This window comes from Festucalex cinctus, chromosome 10, assembly GCF_051991245.1.
Source record: "Festucalex cinctus isolate MCC-2025b chromosome 10, RoL_Fcin_1.0, whole genome shotgun sequence".
Classification (NCBI taxonomy): domain Eukaryota; kingdom Metazoa; phylum Chordata; class Actinopteri; order Syngnathiformes; family Syngnathidae; genus Festucalex; species Festucalex cinctus.
Window position 1 is genome coordinate 24,270,758 of NC_135420.1, and position 16,156 is coordinate 24,286,913.

At 40.4% G+C, this 16,156-nt stretch overlaps 1 protein-coding gene across 11 annotated transcripts in view; it reads left to right on the forward strand.

The window, feature by feature from the left end:
• The window catches only part of tp63 (tumor protein p63), a 93,210-nt gene that overhangs the window by 35,354 nt on the left and 41,700 nt on the right, over nt 1-16,156 (forward strand). For 8 of the 11 annotated variants that reach the window (XM_077534254.1, XM_077534251.1, XM_077534249.1 and 5 more), the window contains 4 exons: nt 7,832-8,089; nt 15,037-15,223; nt 15,306-15,421; nt 15,981-16,090. In XM_077534254.1, the coding sequence (XP_077390380.1) occupies nt 7,832-8,089; nt 15,037-15,223; nt 15,306-15,421; nt 15,981-16,090 (671 nt within the window). Of the gene's footprint in view, nt 1-1,486; nt 1,729-5,080; nt 7,733-7,831; nt 8,090-15,036; nt 15,224-15,305; nt 15,422-15,980; nt 16,091-16,156 lie in introns of those variants that run through there. The other 3 variants (XM_077534256.1, XM_077534258.1, XM_077534259.1) reach the window with 2 other exon arrangements.

Consider the following 16,156-nt stretch of genomic DNA (forward strand, 5'->3'; position numbering starts at 1 on the left):
CATCCACATTGTTTGTGGTGATGGTGGTGGCTTTCTTTCACGTGTTATTTGTTGCTCGGGGGAGGTCATTGGTATGCTAACGGAACTGGCGGCTGCAGCTCTCACTCCAGGCCCTCGTCGTCCTTCACAGACTTTCCTTTGCAAGGAAAACTTTTTTGTAAAAACTTTTTTGTAAGGATTTTTTTTTTTAACAAAAAAAAAAAATGTGAGAAACTTTTTGTAAGAAAAACTTTTTGTTAGAAAAAGCAATCGGTGGTATTAGGGGGGAAGAAAATCACAAAAAGATGTTCCTGGTGCTAACGTATCTTGTGTCATTTAACCACTGTAGGAGCTTTTTCTTCTTCTTCTTCTCCTTCTTCTTCTACTTCTTCTACTTCTTCTACTTCTACTTCTACTTCTTCTTTTTCTTCTTCTTCTACTTCTTTTTCTTCTTCTTCTACTTCTTCTTCTCCTCCTGGTCTGATCAAGAGTTGTTTTGTGTGTATTCATTTTTAGAAGTTTTAGCTATTTGTCTTACCAATTTATTAACATTTTTATAAAATGCCAAGTTATTTTGTTACCATTTTTAGAGGATGTCAATTAACAGGGAAGCTTGCTACGTTTTCTTGGTACATCTTCATGATTGTAAGCATTTTTAAAACCCTTTTAGCTTCAATGCTAGATTTGGTTAGCATATGTTTTTGTTAGCATCTTTTAAAAAGCATTTAAAGTTTTGTTAGTTTTTTTTTTTTTTTAGACATCATCTGAAAAGATTCTTGAAATGTTTGTTTCCCTAGCATTAGCATTTTGAAGTTTGTAAGCCAAAAAGATGCTCAAACTTTAGTGGTTTGTTTTTGTGGCATATTTACTTTTAGAAGACAATAAATAAATAAGCTGCTTAAATGTTAGCGGTTTGGTTTATTAGCATACCATTTCGTTAGCATTTTCAGAAGGCTTCCAAGAATAGTGTGTTTGTCATACCTTTTTGTTAGTATTTTTTTACATTTTCTTAAAAAAAAATCTTTCAAAATGTTAGTGATTTATATTAATGATGTACGATTCCCTGCTTTCTTATAAAACATCAAGTAAAAAGTCCGCTTCAAGAAATATTATCCCAGCAATATCATTTTGTTAGCAGTTAGCATTAGCAGCCGAAATGAATTCAAATACAGCTGACCATTTGGCGCAGTCACCTATTCAAAGATTTATTTATTTTTTTGTTTCCCCAATATTTTTTCTGAATATTTTAAATTTGACATATAAAATAAAATGAAAGCTCTTAAATTGGGGGCACTCTTAAGTCAAGGTGCCACTTCAATCAGATTGTAACATTCAAATTTCCAGTTTTCTGTTTCTCCCATTGGGAGAAAAGTACTTGAGCAGTTCTTGAAGAAGCCACAGCCTCGTCTTCCCAGGATGGGCGTGGACTCAGGTAGCTTTCAGGTAGACCTTACACCCCTCCCTCCCCGAACCCCCACCTTCACAGTATATAAGAGTTCTCCCATGGATTCTGTAGGAGCTTCTTCTTCTTCTTCTCCTCCTGGCCTGTCCACATTGCTACTTAAGCATACCGTCTAACCCCCAACCAACCACCACCACGACCAATTAAGCGTCATTTGCGCACCGTATCGAGTAAACATTTTTCAGGGGGGAATCCTGGAGCCGGTGGAGCAAACAGCAGCCGCCCTGCTCAATCTCAGCGCCAACATGTTGTACCTGGAGACGGGCACCAGTACGCCCTACAGCGAGGTAAGCTTTCAGGCCTCTTCACGGGCCACAAATGGCCCCCTCCCCACCCCCCACCCCCCAAAAAAAGGTCAAATCTTGGATTAATTGGGTTTCCGTTTCATTGAAGTCAATTTTTTGTTGTTGTTGGATTTGCTGGATGAAACGAATCGGAATGTTAGCATGCGTGGAATGTAAACAGCTGGAAGTGCGGACAATATGGCGCGCGTATAAATTTCTCAGCAGCAAATGTTTTTATTAATTTTTTTGTTTTGATGCTGCTGGAAGAGAAATATTGTATGATATTATTTCTGACTAAAATGTAAATTTTCACTTTTTGTTACCGAAGGAACAACATTTTAGGGAAAAATATGAAGAAAAATCTTGAAACAATTGTCAATCCTTTCAAAAAGAAATGCAAAAAATCCATTTAATTTTTTTTTTTTAGAACTTGGATATAAACTTCCATTCAATTCTTCATCACTATGACTTGGCATTGTGAATCGAAAACTATTTGACATTCTGTCCTTGTCATATTGATTTTCTACAGTTTTTTTTTTGCATGTGACACTCAACTTTGCAGCTTTTGTATGTAAACTAGACTCTAATGTCATTTCAATACCGTTTTGATTTCTTTGGGTGCAGTGAAGTCCATTTTTGCAGGTGAGTGGGGGTATGTTTTGCTCCCGGAAAAATCTAGAAAATTCATTTATGTCATTGCTAGGATGTATCATTTCGACATTAATAGCTTCTGTATCATTGTGTGGCTGCCGCTGTTGTGTTTTTAATATCTATTCTGTATATTCTTTCATCAAAGGGAAGCACACTAAGAAGATCGTTTCTGTTTTAATGACGATATTTGGTGGGGAGAATGTGTCAAATCATTTTAAAGTCGTTGGTCAGGTGTTTGTTTTTAAATTGTAGCTTCTGCTGGACTCTAAGCAGCTGCATCTTAAGATGGAATATGTCATTTTGATTTCTTTAGGTAATGTGAGTCACACTTTGACAAACACAACTTGTTTCCTTCCCCCGACATGCTCGATGTTTATTTAGCTACTGTTGAGCTTGTGTTTGTTATCTGCAACTGTACTGTATGTCATCCTGGCTTACTATGAACCACACCTTGACAAACAGCGTTTGTCAACATTTAATTGAGTTTTTTTTTATTTTATTTTTTATGTTCTTCTAATGTTTCCCGGAGCTTTCCCATGTGAAAAGCTGTGATTTATTTGCTGTGCTTTGGTGTAGCGTACCTGAGCGTACCTTTGGAGGTACAAAAGTGAAAATGCATTGAAAAATGAGTTGCTGACTGTGGAAAAGCAATCGGGGTTGGTTGGCTGTGATTGATGTCAGCATGAGCTGCTCTTGTGAGTTTGACAGTCAGTTGAGTTGCTTTGAAAGGGTGTCCTGGTCTGTTTTTTGTTTTTTTTGTCTTGTATCAGCCGGTCCTTTTGGTCTTTGGTGCAAGCGTCAGGCTCGGGTCGCAGGGGTTATATTAGTGCAACCAACCAGTTTATTGTGGATATTTTTTTATTTTTTTTTAATGATTGCATTTGGTATTTTTTTTTCTTCTAAATCTAATTAAATGTTTCTGCGATTGGCTGGCAACCAGTTCAGGGTGTCCCCCGCCTACTGCCCAGAGCCAGCTGAGATAGGCGCCAGCACCCCCCCGCGACCCTTGTGAGGAATAAGCGGTCAAGAAAATGGATGGTTTGATGTTTTCGGGGTTTTTTTTTCTTCTTCTTCTCCCCCAATGTATTTTTTTTTTTTCGCCCCTAAAGTAATGGATCCAGCTAACTGTGCAACTGGCTAAATTTGAATAATTAATGGGTTTTGTTTATGTAAAGGTATACTTCACTTATCTAGACCATTATAGCAATAAAAAAGTTAATATTTTGTCTATAATTAATTTGATGCTTTCATTATTTTTCAAGGACAAATAGTCTCTTTAAAAACATATTTTGCAACTTGCTGTCGGCTGAGAATTACGTCACAAGGGCACAGGTAACCAATCACAGCTCACCTGTTTTCTAGGTTTGGTCATGTGACATTCACAAGCTCAGCTGTGATTGGTTACCTGAGCCCTTGTGATGTCATTTTCAATCGACAGCAAGTTGCAAAATGTGTTTTTAAAGGTACTAATTGTAAATGAAAAATAATGAAAATATCGAATTTATCATAGGCAAAATATTAATGTTTGACTGCCAAAAATGGCTAAATAAAGTATCCCTTTAATTGAATAGGTATTTGTTATATTTTTGTAGGTATTTCTTCAAAATTATAAATATGCAGCAATTTGAGCAAACTTGTTTCTTTAAAGTATATTTTAATGTTAAATGTATGTCTTTTTACATTTATATTTATTTTTTTCATAATCTCCAAAATGCATCCATGTAATTTGAGCAACCTACAAATTAATTCAATTAATACATTTTTTTTTTATGAAATTGAAGTTTCATATTTACGTACCACATAATATTAATATGTAATTTTTTTATATATATATATATATATATTTCGTTGGCCCAATAATGTAGTTGCCGAAGTCATATTTTGGAAGACATGAACAATACAATAATAATTCACAATAATTTTCATTTTGTGACAAAGCACATGGAGTCACACCTCAAATGAAAGGTCTTGGTGAGTGATTTGTTGGTTTTCCAATATTTTGTCAATAAAGTTGTCATATTTAGTTGTCAAAGTCATATTTAAATAGTTTCAGAAAACATTTCCCCAAAATTAGTTTTAGTGAGCACATTGGTATTTTTGGTATTGGTGTTTTTTGTACAGTATATGTTGTAGTTTAAAAAAATATATATTTTGTCGGTGTGTGGTGGCCCTCTCAGATTGCAGGTAGCATTTAGCAGGTGTGTGGGGTCGCGGTCTTTCAACCTGTTGTTAAGCAAGTGGTGGTGGGGGAGAGTTAAGTGGTGTCCGGCTCAATCACATCGCAGAGCTGTGGGGGATCGTGTTGCAAAGCTCCCCCAACCATCCAAACCCCCCACAAGCCCCTTAGAAGCGGACAATGCGTCCGTCCGGGGCTGATAATTGCTGTAATGGTGTGTTGATGTTGATACAATCAGCTGCTGAGAGACCACCACCTTTACCCACCCCCAAAAACACCACGCAGACACACCTCTTTTCATGACTATTAATTGGCTGTTTGTGGGACGGGACAGTCTCAAATTAGCAGAGGTTGACTGTACAGTAAATAAACAAGTTGTGGTTTTATTGTTGTTGTTGTTTTTTTTACTCGCTGATCAGTGATCGGTTCTAAAAATCCTGATTGTGAAAAGTCTCCAAAATAGTGGGACCGCAAACCCGGAGATGTCCCATGTAACGTTTAGCATATCATGAAACTGTAAACCATGGTATGCTTGTGCCAGTTTTCTAGAAAACTTTCAACAATTGTTTGTAAGATGCTGCGTTGGTCGAGAAACCTTCATTGTGTTTCTTTGATGCAATTTCTCCTCCCAGTTAGCCTCAATTTCTTCCAAAGAGCCTACAAGCGGACTTGGTGACCCTTAGGGGGGGAAAAAGTACCTGTCAGGGATGTTGATTTACGTTCCCAAAGTCCTCGGAATGTTCCGGAGGCACTTATTAAGGGGCCATTATGGTGGAGTCACATCAAGGAGATTTTTTTTTTTTTTTTTTTTTTAATCAAAGGCGTGATCCTGACTTCCAGGCAATTAAACAGCAAATCTTTGATGAGCGGGCATTTATTCCCAAGCGGCTGGAATTCGGATGCCTTTTCTTTCTTCCCACTGATATTTGATCATTATCGCTTGTCGCTTCCGCGTCATCGTAGCGCACCCCTACCACCATGCAACCACCCACCCCCGCTACCCGACGAAGCGGTGATGTCACTCATTCGGGGAAAAGACGGAATTGCGCAAAAATGATTGCTGTCTTTTGTGTGTACTTTTATGGTGATGAAGTCAACAATTTTACACCTTTGGTTGTCGTATGAGAAGCCACTTTTTTTTTGTCTATCTCTGCGTTGCTTGATAAAGAGCACTATAAAAGGTGAAAAGTGCCAGATTTTACTGTAAAAAAATGGCATTCATCACCTTTCTTCCAATTTCTGTGCTGATTGTATAAAATGGCAGCATGAGAGAAGTCATCCTGTACAGTTAAAGTTGGAATGTTTCCAACTTTTTCCAGTGTTAATGATAACTTAACGGCACGTGTTCTTCATTCTTAAACTGAAAGCCAATGTAGTGATGCGAAAATCATTTTGGTGTCTGATTAGTTCCATATTAGGCAAGAGAGTGATTGCAAGAGGTGTGATTTACAGTAAGCAAAACGTGTTTACACATTTTTTATGCTGTTTTTATGCAAGAGCATTCAGAAGGCTTTGATGCAGATTCTGACATGAAGATGTGTCTTAAAGCAATGGTAATTATTTAAAAAATTTAAAAAAACAGCCAGCAGGTGTCAGTAGAGTATGAGTTCAGCAGTGGCCATGTTGCAACAAGCTCTTTTTGTCAGTGTTTTCACCAGGAATGTGAATATTGACAGCTATAATCCACTGCAAAATGGAAACAGATACAAATAAAATTAATTTTTTTCCTGATAAAACAAGAGACTAATCTTTGCTTTTGGTAGGTTCCATGTTTTTATAGTAATAGCACGCAACAACCCCGAGTGAAGGGGGTTGCCTCAGTAAAAATGGCTGCGAGTGAATGAGTTAAAGAATAAAATCAATCTTTTATGATCAGCTGTAGTAATTGACTTTATTTTGGCTTTGATGTGAATGTGAAAGAAGGCCGACTGGATGGCTTTAAGGTGGATTTTTGGGGGACAAAGTCAACACCTGCATGGCCTGCACCATTGTGTCCCCCAGACCCTTTTAAGCGGTGCCGTTTCCGGAGCTTAGCGGGGCCTCGTCGGGCTTTTGACCCGCATCCCACCCGCACTCGGATGACCCCGTTGCGGTGGTGCTTTTCCTTGTGTCTGTTTATATATGCGCGTGTGTCAAAGCAGAGTTTCATAAGGGTCCGCCAACACCTGGCCAGCCAGGAGGGGTGCGAGAGACAGCTGTGGTCATTCCGGGAGGGTCTGGAAATAAATCTGCGACAGATTGATGGCCGTCCCGGAATGCGGTGCTTATAAACGGAACGGAATGAGTGCGTTTGAAGACGGATATGTTTTGGATCTTTTATCTCCTGGAAAGCGAAGATGGTTCGTTAGCAGCGTTAGCCATTAGCGCCCGACTGTGTTTAGCACCATATAGCTTTGATCTTTTAACATGTTTTTTAGGAGTGAGGACCAGACCTTGTGGTATTTTTAAGTGCACAGGTGTCACATAATCCCTCACTGCTATATATTAAATGGAAAATGCGTCCAATAAAGATCAAGGTTGATTTAGAGATACTTTTAGGTACATAATGACATAGGCAATGATACTATTAGGCTAACAATACTTCTGTATTTCGCCCTCAAGCAAAAAAGGCCAATACAAATATTTGAACACGTTCCCCTTGTTGATCTCTAACGACAACCTCGTTTTAGTGGATTTAAGTACACATCGGCAATTAATATTCAGTAATAATTGAAGCCCCATGTATTTGTAGTTTGCTGTTCATAAATTTATTAATTCTGTGCAACCTATTTGTTGCTCTCCGTGAGTTTATGTGCACTTTTTGCAATTCCCTATGTTGCTACCAAAGCCATAGATAATAGGAAGGGCTGGGTAAAATATCTATTTGCTCCCAATCCACTCTCATCATGAATCGTGGAATATTTGTTGAAATGGCAGAACCAAGACATGTCACTTCCAATTTCCACAGTTTGTGCCTCTCAAAGATACATTTCTTGAGCAAGAATCCTCCAACTGCATTTCATCGGACTCATTTTTTTCTCCCTGTGACGTCGTCTGACCACAGAGAGCAAAGCTACAGCTAATGCTAATGCTAGTTATGTGAGCTAGGCAAGTGCAGTTGCTAGGCATAAATAACCGCGGAACTGAAGATGGAAACTCGGTGGAGAACAGACATGGAAATCGCACAGTCAACAAAAAAAGGTCTATCTTCCGTAAAATGCATGTCGAAAATGCTTCTACTCTAACAAATATACAAATGTACGTATTCTCTCAATAAACCCCGTTTGTTGTCATCCCCAGTCTCAGTACACCAACCTGGGCCTGCTGAACAGCATGGAGCAGAACATCCAGAATGGAGGCTCCACGTCCACCAGCCCGTACAACACGGAGCACGCCCAGAACGGCGTCACGGCGCCGTCGCCCTACGCCCAGCCCAGCTCCACCTTTGACGCCCTGTCGCCCTCGCCCGCCATCCCGTCCAACACCGACTACGCCGGTCCGCACACCTTCGACGTGTCCTTCCAGCAGTCCAGCACGGCCAAGTCGGCAACCTGGACGGTAAGGCCGACCGATTTTTACTTGATACCCGTCAATGTTTTCATTGTGTAGCCTATTTCGCACAATAGCCACATCAAAACATCCCAAAACCGCATCATTTAATGAAAATGCAGTCAATTGTACTTTGGGGAAAGAATGATTTTAAAGGAACCTGTGGCCATGTAGCAGATGTGGCTGGTAATGACAGAGCGGTTGCATGGCATCACGTGGCCACACCTGGACAGCAGCTGACCTCTGTCATCACACCATCATAAACTTGAACCCACTATCAGGGCTTTGAACTTCGTAAATTGTTATTACTTCCCCCAAGGTTGTTTTCTTTCATCGCTGTTGTAGGATCAGAACGGAAGCTGGAAATCTAACACCTGACTTCTCTAGCCCTGTTGTGTTGAAAGCAATTGTCAAGATGCAGCCATTGTTGAGTTTTGTGTACAAAAAAAAAAAATCCAGCTTGGATGGATTCTCAAACTTCTATTATGGCTATTATGGTAAATGTCCATTTTGTGAAGCAAATGAGTTGGCAGGAAGTGTCATGACTGCATGGAGGTCATGTGACATTGGCATCCTTTCAAAACATGACAACATACAAAATGTCTGCAGAGTATTGCGCAATGCGGCCCAAGGTGTGCTGGGAACGGCGAAGGTGTGACAGCATCCGTTTTCCCGCACAGCGTTTTGTCTGCGAAGGCCACACCCCGCGTGACAAAACTCGGACTGCAAGTCACACAAAAAAACATGATCGGATTCCAACGCAAACATTACAAACTAACATAGACCGTTAAAAACAACAATTGAATGTTACAACACAGTTGATATGTTACAGCATTAATGTCTGCGGCCACATTTACTCAACAGTGCTAGAGATCTATTTGGAGTCGGGCATTTATTTTTTTACGAATGTAATATTTGAAAACAAATGATCCAATTAAAAAAAGAATAAGAGGTCTGGAAAATTGATGGATGAATTTTTTTCTCCCCTCACCGTGTATAATTTTTGACAGGGTAAGAACCCCTAAAATACTCTTTAAAACAAAAACAAAAACAAAAAAAATACTCTGAAAATTAGGAACTGAATAAAATAATTATTTAAATTATGAAACAAAACCTAAACAATTTAAACATATATTTTCAAATGATGAAATACAATTTTTTTTAAATGAAAGGGAATTTTATAATTGATAAAGGATTATTAGGATTATTTTTTTTTTTAAATATAAACAAAATGTACGTTATTGGTAAAAATATTTAATTTGTCTAAAAAAGAAAATATTTTTTCAGGATGTTTGAATAAATAAAATACATTTGAAAAAAATATAAATAAATTGAAACAATTCTACTAATAAATACATGATAGAATTTTTTTTTGGACATGTTTAGAATTTTTCAAATAAAAGCGATTTGAAGAAAAGAAGAGGAAAAAACAACTCCCCAATATATTTTTTAAAAATATGCATGTTTTTAAATATTCTTTTAATAATAACCAAAGTTTGACCATTTTCTTATTTGCTTTTTTACTTAGACCATGTATTTTTTTTATTATAAAAATATTTTGTAAAATATTTAAAATGGAGAAAAAAAATTAAAACAAACTTGATTTGTTTTCATTGATAACCTGTATTCAAATGCTAAACTGTAAACTTTATTCTGTTTAGCCATCACTCCATATATTTTCTGAAGATGACTTCTCAATGATGCTATATTATTATTATTATTATTATAAGTCTTTATTAGACCTGCCAAAAACTAAACGTCAATGCTTTCTTTCTTTGACCTTTATGTCTCCAAAATTAACAACCCACACACCCAAAATAATGTAATCATTAATTTGTATTCGGAATAATGTCAGAGGTAATGATGATTAAAGAGCAGATCAACATTTTTGACGTTGATGAACTCGGATTGAGCAAAAACCATAAACAGCAAATCAAAGCATGAAGCTGCGCTGAGGTTTGGCCTCCTTTTGAAGCCGCCTCGGGGCGGCGAAGATCATCCAGCGATTCCTTTCTGACGACTCCTCTCACGGAGACACACCTAAATCCTCGCCCCATCGCTTCACCTCTTCCTGTCTGGGTGACACACAACACCTCCAGTCTACCTCTTCCCAGAAAAACCTTCCCCACCCTCGTCCTCGTCCTCCATCACTGATCTCCCAGCTCTGAATTAACGGCGCACTGCCAAAGCTTATCGTCGGCCCCCATTGTGCGCCGAGGAGATTGCCGGTGTTTGCCCAGTGTCTTAGGGGCTCGCCGGGATTACAGTAATGGATGGAGGGCCCGACCGTGGATAAGACTTGTGTCAATACTCTCTTTTCGAGTCAATTGCGCCGCAGGAGGAGGAGGGGGAGGGAGGGTTTGTCTCCAAAATTGTTCCAGCGAAAGGAGGCAAGACGCGTCTTGTCCCGGGAACATCTGCGGGCCCGTCCCACGCCTCACGAAATGGGGCCGAGACTTGTTTGTGTCAGGGAGCGTGTCCGCACTCGCCCATGGAAGCTACCGAAGGTGCAGCAAGAGGAGGAGGAGGTGGTAGCGGTAGCGGGGGAAGTTTTTTTTTTTTTTTTTTTTTTTTTTTTTTTTTTTTTACAATTTGGTCTCATCTTGTGGAAAAGTTCATACATAGGATGGTTGCTAAAGTCGACAAGAGATTTGAAGTACAATTCGTGGTATTGATGCCAGTCAATTCCGTTACATGCAGTCAATCAACAAATTCCACTAATTCAAGTCATACATTATTGATGGTCAAATTTAGTCTGTTTTCGTCCAATTTCATTAACACTTATCAGTTTTTATCATAGTCAACCTCGTCCCATTTTTATTTAGTCACCTTTTAGTTGATCATTTTAGTCATTATTTTAGTCTAACCTGGCAATAGGCCATATGGATATCACATATCCATCTGGTATCGCGCCACAGTAATTTCCTCGGGAAAAAGTGAGTTTGTGAACTCACAAATACTGCGAGAGTTCATCTGCGAGAACAAGGTTAATTTTAGTCCAAGAAAAAACTTTTTTTCTGTCTAATTTTAGACAACAGAAACTGTCAACATTTTAGTCTAGTTTTAGTTAGGACAATCATTTTTCACCCTTTTACATGTTTGTTCTCAGCAGTTAATTTTGAACATTTCCATCTAATCTAAAACTAGGGATGTAAAGATAACAGCAATATTGTAACATCGCGATATTAAAACTGCCACAATATATTGCCGTCACATCACAATATTAAAAGCAGCACTTCTGTTTAAAAAAAAAAAAAAAAAAGGTTGCAGTTTAGCACCTTCTGGTGGCTAGTTTTCTTAGTGCAGGTTAATTTTCACACTGCATGTTTTGGCCCTTCTATGTTTCAAGTCCACGCTGATCGTCAGATGAAGGGCAACATAATATGCTTGTGAACAGATATGTGGAGGAAATCAATGTGTGCTTCACCAAAAAAACACTGTCCATTTCCATATCTAATGAAAGTGTTTCTCACTAAAGTCCAATGTAAGCGTTCGCCGCAACAGAAGAGTTAAAAAAAAAAAAAAAAAAAAAAAAAAAAAAAGGGGAAGAAAACTCCCGAGTTGTACGTGTTATTGACGCTGCAGGCAAGACACGACATGTCAGGTATGAAGCAGACAAGACCAGAGGCGCCATGCAAGCCGCGCTTGTTTTGTCAGGACTTGACTGAGGTGCATGCGCCCGCAGCGCTTGTCAGCGCCACAGGAACGCCGGGCCTGCCGGGACCTGCCGCTGCACGGCAACTTCGTTCGTTCGTTTGCTCGCTCGCTCACATGTCCCGCCCGGGCTACCGCAATGGCGGAATATGCTGGATGCAAAACGGCCATCTTTTAGAATGAGCTTTGTAAATTCGTGTGCTGAACGTAGGCCAGGGTTGGGATTTCATGGAAGGTTTAGTCTTTCAAAGTAAAGTTTTTAAAATAAGGTGTGCCAGCCATGGAATGGGAATTAGGTTTCTTGCAGGGTAAGGTTTTTAGTTTTCGGGTTTCCAGTCCGGATGAGGGTGGACTTGGTGGTGGTGACGCAAAAAAACGGCATTGAGCTCCTTCCCTCTTTCCTACACGCTTCACTATTAATCTGGCACTTTTCCTTCCATACTCCAGCAATTCCTTTTTTCCCCACCTAACCTTCCTTCTTTCCTCACATCCTTCTTTTCTTTAATCCATCAATTTTTTTGCGCATTTTCCTTTCATATGCCCTTGTTTTCATTCATCCTACCTTCTCCCCTTTTCTCCATCGCTTTCAGCCCACTTTCCATCCTTCTTTCCTTCCCTCCATCGTTCTTTCATACTTCCTGTTCCATCTTACCTTCCTCCATCCTCCTTTTTTTCCTCATTCATCTTCCATCATTTCCATCCTTCTTTCATGTCCTTGTTGTACCTTCCCTCTTTTTCCTCCTTACTGCCTTCATTCCTTACACTTCCTTCCATTTTTCCTACCTTCCTTTTTCCCATCTTACTTTCATTTTCCTTCCTTCCTTCCTTACTTCCATCATATGCATTCCTTCCTAACATCCATTTTCATTCATCCTGTATTTCCTCTTTTTCTTCATTGCTTCCTTCATCCCTATTTTCCATCTTTCCATCATTTTTTTCATCCTTTCCAACCTTACACTCTTCCTTCCATCCTCCCTACTTTCCACTCTTCCTTTTACCTTCTTTCCTTCATGCTCCATTTCCTTTTCCCATCCTTCTTCCCTTCGTTCCATCCTTTTTCATGTTCTTGTCTCCTTTCTTTTTACCTTCCTTCTTTTTCTTCCTTGTTGCCTTCATTCCTAAAACCCATCCTTCTTTCCAACCTTACACTTTCCTTCCATCCTGTCAACCTTCCTTGCGTTCATCTTTCCTTCCATCTATTCTTCCCCATCCTCATTTTCTTTCTCCCAACAGTCTTTCCTTACTTCCGTCATTTTTCATCTTCCTTCCTGTCATCCTTGTTTTTGTTCATTCTACCGTGCCTCTTTTTCCTCCATCTTACCTTCATTCCTACTTTTCATCCTTCCATCATCCTTTTATGTCTTTCCTTCCAACCTTCTACTCTTCCTTCCATTCTCCTTACCTTCCTTTCTTCAGTCATTGGCTCGTCCTTCCTTTCAGTTTTCTTCATCATCCATTCTTCCATCCTCCCTACCTTCCATACATTCTTCCCTCCCCTTCTTTCCTCCTTCAATCCTTCTCTCCAACTTTCATCGTGTGTGTGTGTGTGTGTGAGAGTCCCAATGTGACCAACAGCCTACTGACACGCCTCGGCGCCCCCCGCTACCGAATGCCATCATTCAATCGGTTAGCGTTAGCTGTTAGCGCTGAGCAAACGAGCGCATATTTGCGCTGACGAGTTTTGTAGCCGGAGGGCAGGGATGGTTGTGTTGTGTTGTGTTCTCCTCGCACTTCTCCTGGGTGGGTGCGAGCCTGGGATAGTTTGATATCATCTAAACAAACTTTCAGAAAGATTAGATCTTTTCTCCTCGGTTTGTGTATGCGTGTGTTTTGTGTCTTTTGTTTTTAGCCCGCAGCTACACAAAAAGCCGCAGTCTGTAATTATTTTAAACAGCACACAGAAAAAGACCATCGACGCCAAACTTTATTTTTAAAAAAATGTCATTCGGTACTAAGTTAAGGAACTAGCAAGTTTTAATGGTTGCCAGGTTGACTTTGTCCCCTTTTCTGCATTGATTTTGTGATGTTTTTTCTTAAACAACAGTGGACAGAGATGGAAAAATTGACTTAATTTATGGGCAGTGTGAACGGAGCTTGTGCTCCTACCTCCGAAGCCGGAACATTGTCAGCTTGACGATGATCCCACATTCAACCTCAGTGCCGTTTGGACAGAACAGCAACGCTGACAAAGGGTGGCAAATGTCGTCTTTGAAAGGCAGCGTGAAAGGTCTTACGATACTACCTCTGAAAGGGTCAAAATTACCAGTTTGACCATTCGTGTCCGTGCCGTCTAACAGAACTGCGACAATGAAAGCATGCCGTGTGAGAAGCTACCTAGAAAGGCGGAAAATTGGCGACAATTGGACACCCTTGACCGGTCTCTTTGTCCCGTCACATTCAGCTCGATTTCCCCCCCCAAATCTGAAGCTTTTCCGCCTCATTTAGCAGAGTGACGGCGGCGTGCGGGGGAGTGTCGGGTTCGAGTGCAGCCATCCGTCTTTGCCACCGCCTCATGTTTTTGTTACACTTTCGGCCGGATTGGTCGCCGAGCGAGCGAGGAAGGAAGAGTGAAAGCAGGAAGGACTGATGAAGGAATATATATGTAAGGACCAAAAGTAGGAATATGTTTTTTTGTTTTTTATTATTTCATGAAGTAAGGGAACATAAGGAAGGAATTAAGAAAGATTGGAAGGTGGTGCTGGCATAGCCTAGCTAAGGTAAGTTACCCCCCAACCACCCAGTCCCCACCCCGTTCTACCCCACCCCCCTTTAAAAGATGAAAGCCGGGCCTGGTTTAATTGCGGCTGCAGGGTTTGTTTTTATGGAGCCGCTCGGAAGTACCACAAGGCTTTCCATCAGACATCTTCAAGGATGCCCAAAATGTGCGTGCGTATTCAAGTGGGTGGTAATCACAGTCCTGTCTTGAACCTCCTTTTTGCCAGAGGGCGACAAGGCAGGGTTGGGTCCAGGTAACAGGTGTTAACCCCCGTCCAGCCGTCTCTTCTATTCAGCCTGGTGGTGGTGTTGTTGTGTGCTTGTAAGTGACCGTAATCCTTTTATTCCAAACTTCTTTCACGCAGAGACCTTGATAAAAACGGTAGTAACAGGCCTCTTCTTTTAAATGGGGGCGATAACGTTAATAATCATTCTAAAAGTGACAGTCATCGACAGAAAGGACAAAAGACAAACAATGTTGGCTTTTTAACAAGCCAGCATGACATTCCACTACTACCTCTGAATGCGAAAAATGTCCGCGTCGACTCCACTCATGTCTCCCCTGTTGTGTTCTTTCCTGCTCTCAGTACTCCACAGACCTGAAGAAGCTGTACTGCCAGATCGCCAAGACGTGTCCCATCCAGATCAAAGTTCTGACCACCCCGCCGCAGGGCGCCGTCATCCGCGCCATGCCCGTCTACAAGAAGGCGGAACACGTCACCGAGGTGGTCAAGCGCTGCCCCAACCACGAGCTCAGCCGAGAGTTCAACGACGGTCGGTTGATTGATTGATTGCTTTGATTGACCAATTGATTTTTCTGGGCATGCATTGACCGCCGGTGTATTCCGTATTCCAGGTCAGATCGCACCTCCGAGTCACCTGATCCGTGTGGAGGGCAATAGCCACGCCCAGTATGTGGAGGATTCCATCACTGGGAGGCAGAGCGTGTTGGTGCCCTATGAGCCACCTCAGGTGAGAATCGAGGATTGTATACTTGGTTTTTTTTATGGGGACACGGAAGAATGGTAGGAAAATGTTTTTTTTTCTTTTCTTTTTTTTCTTGGTACTACCTCTGAAAGGAAATGTTGTCACCCTATTCTGTCCTTGTGCTAGTTATACAGTCTTTATTTTTTTATTTTTTTATTTTTATTTTTTATTTTTTTTATTTTTGTGAAGACAGGTTTTCCTGTACAGAGGATAAATGACTTTCCTGGTAGTGTAAAAGGGGCTTTCGATATTACTACCTCAGAATGCGGAAAATGTCCAAGATGACTTTGTAGAAGCATTGTAGAAGAAAATACCAGCTTTTTTCATAAGCACGAAGGGGTATTCTATATACCGCAGGAGGTGAAAAATTGCCTGGTCAACTTTATACCTCCACATTCCGTCTCTGCACTGTTTATACAAAATAGTGACATGGTCAAAAGCCAGGAAAGAACAACTTTTACAGGCAATGTGACCAGGACTAAATGCTGATTCATGTGGGGGAGAAAAAAAAACAACTAATGACCTCACTTCCTGTTTCCATCAGGTGGGCACGGAGTTTACCACCATCTTATACAACTTCATGTGCAACTCCAGTTGCGTGGGCGGCATGAACCGACGGCCCATTCTCATCATCGTCACCCTGGAGACCAGAGAGTAAGAACACCAAACAAACACAAACTAAAACATTAAATTATTCAAAATTCAATTTATATTTTGAAG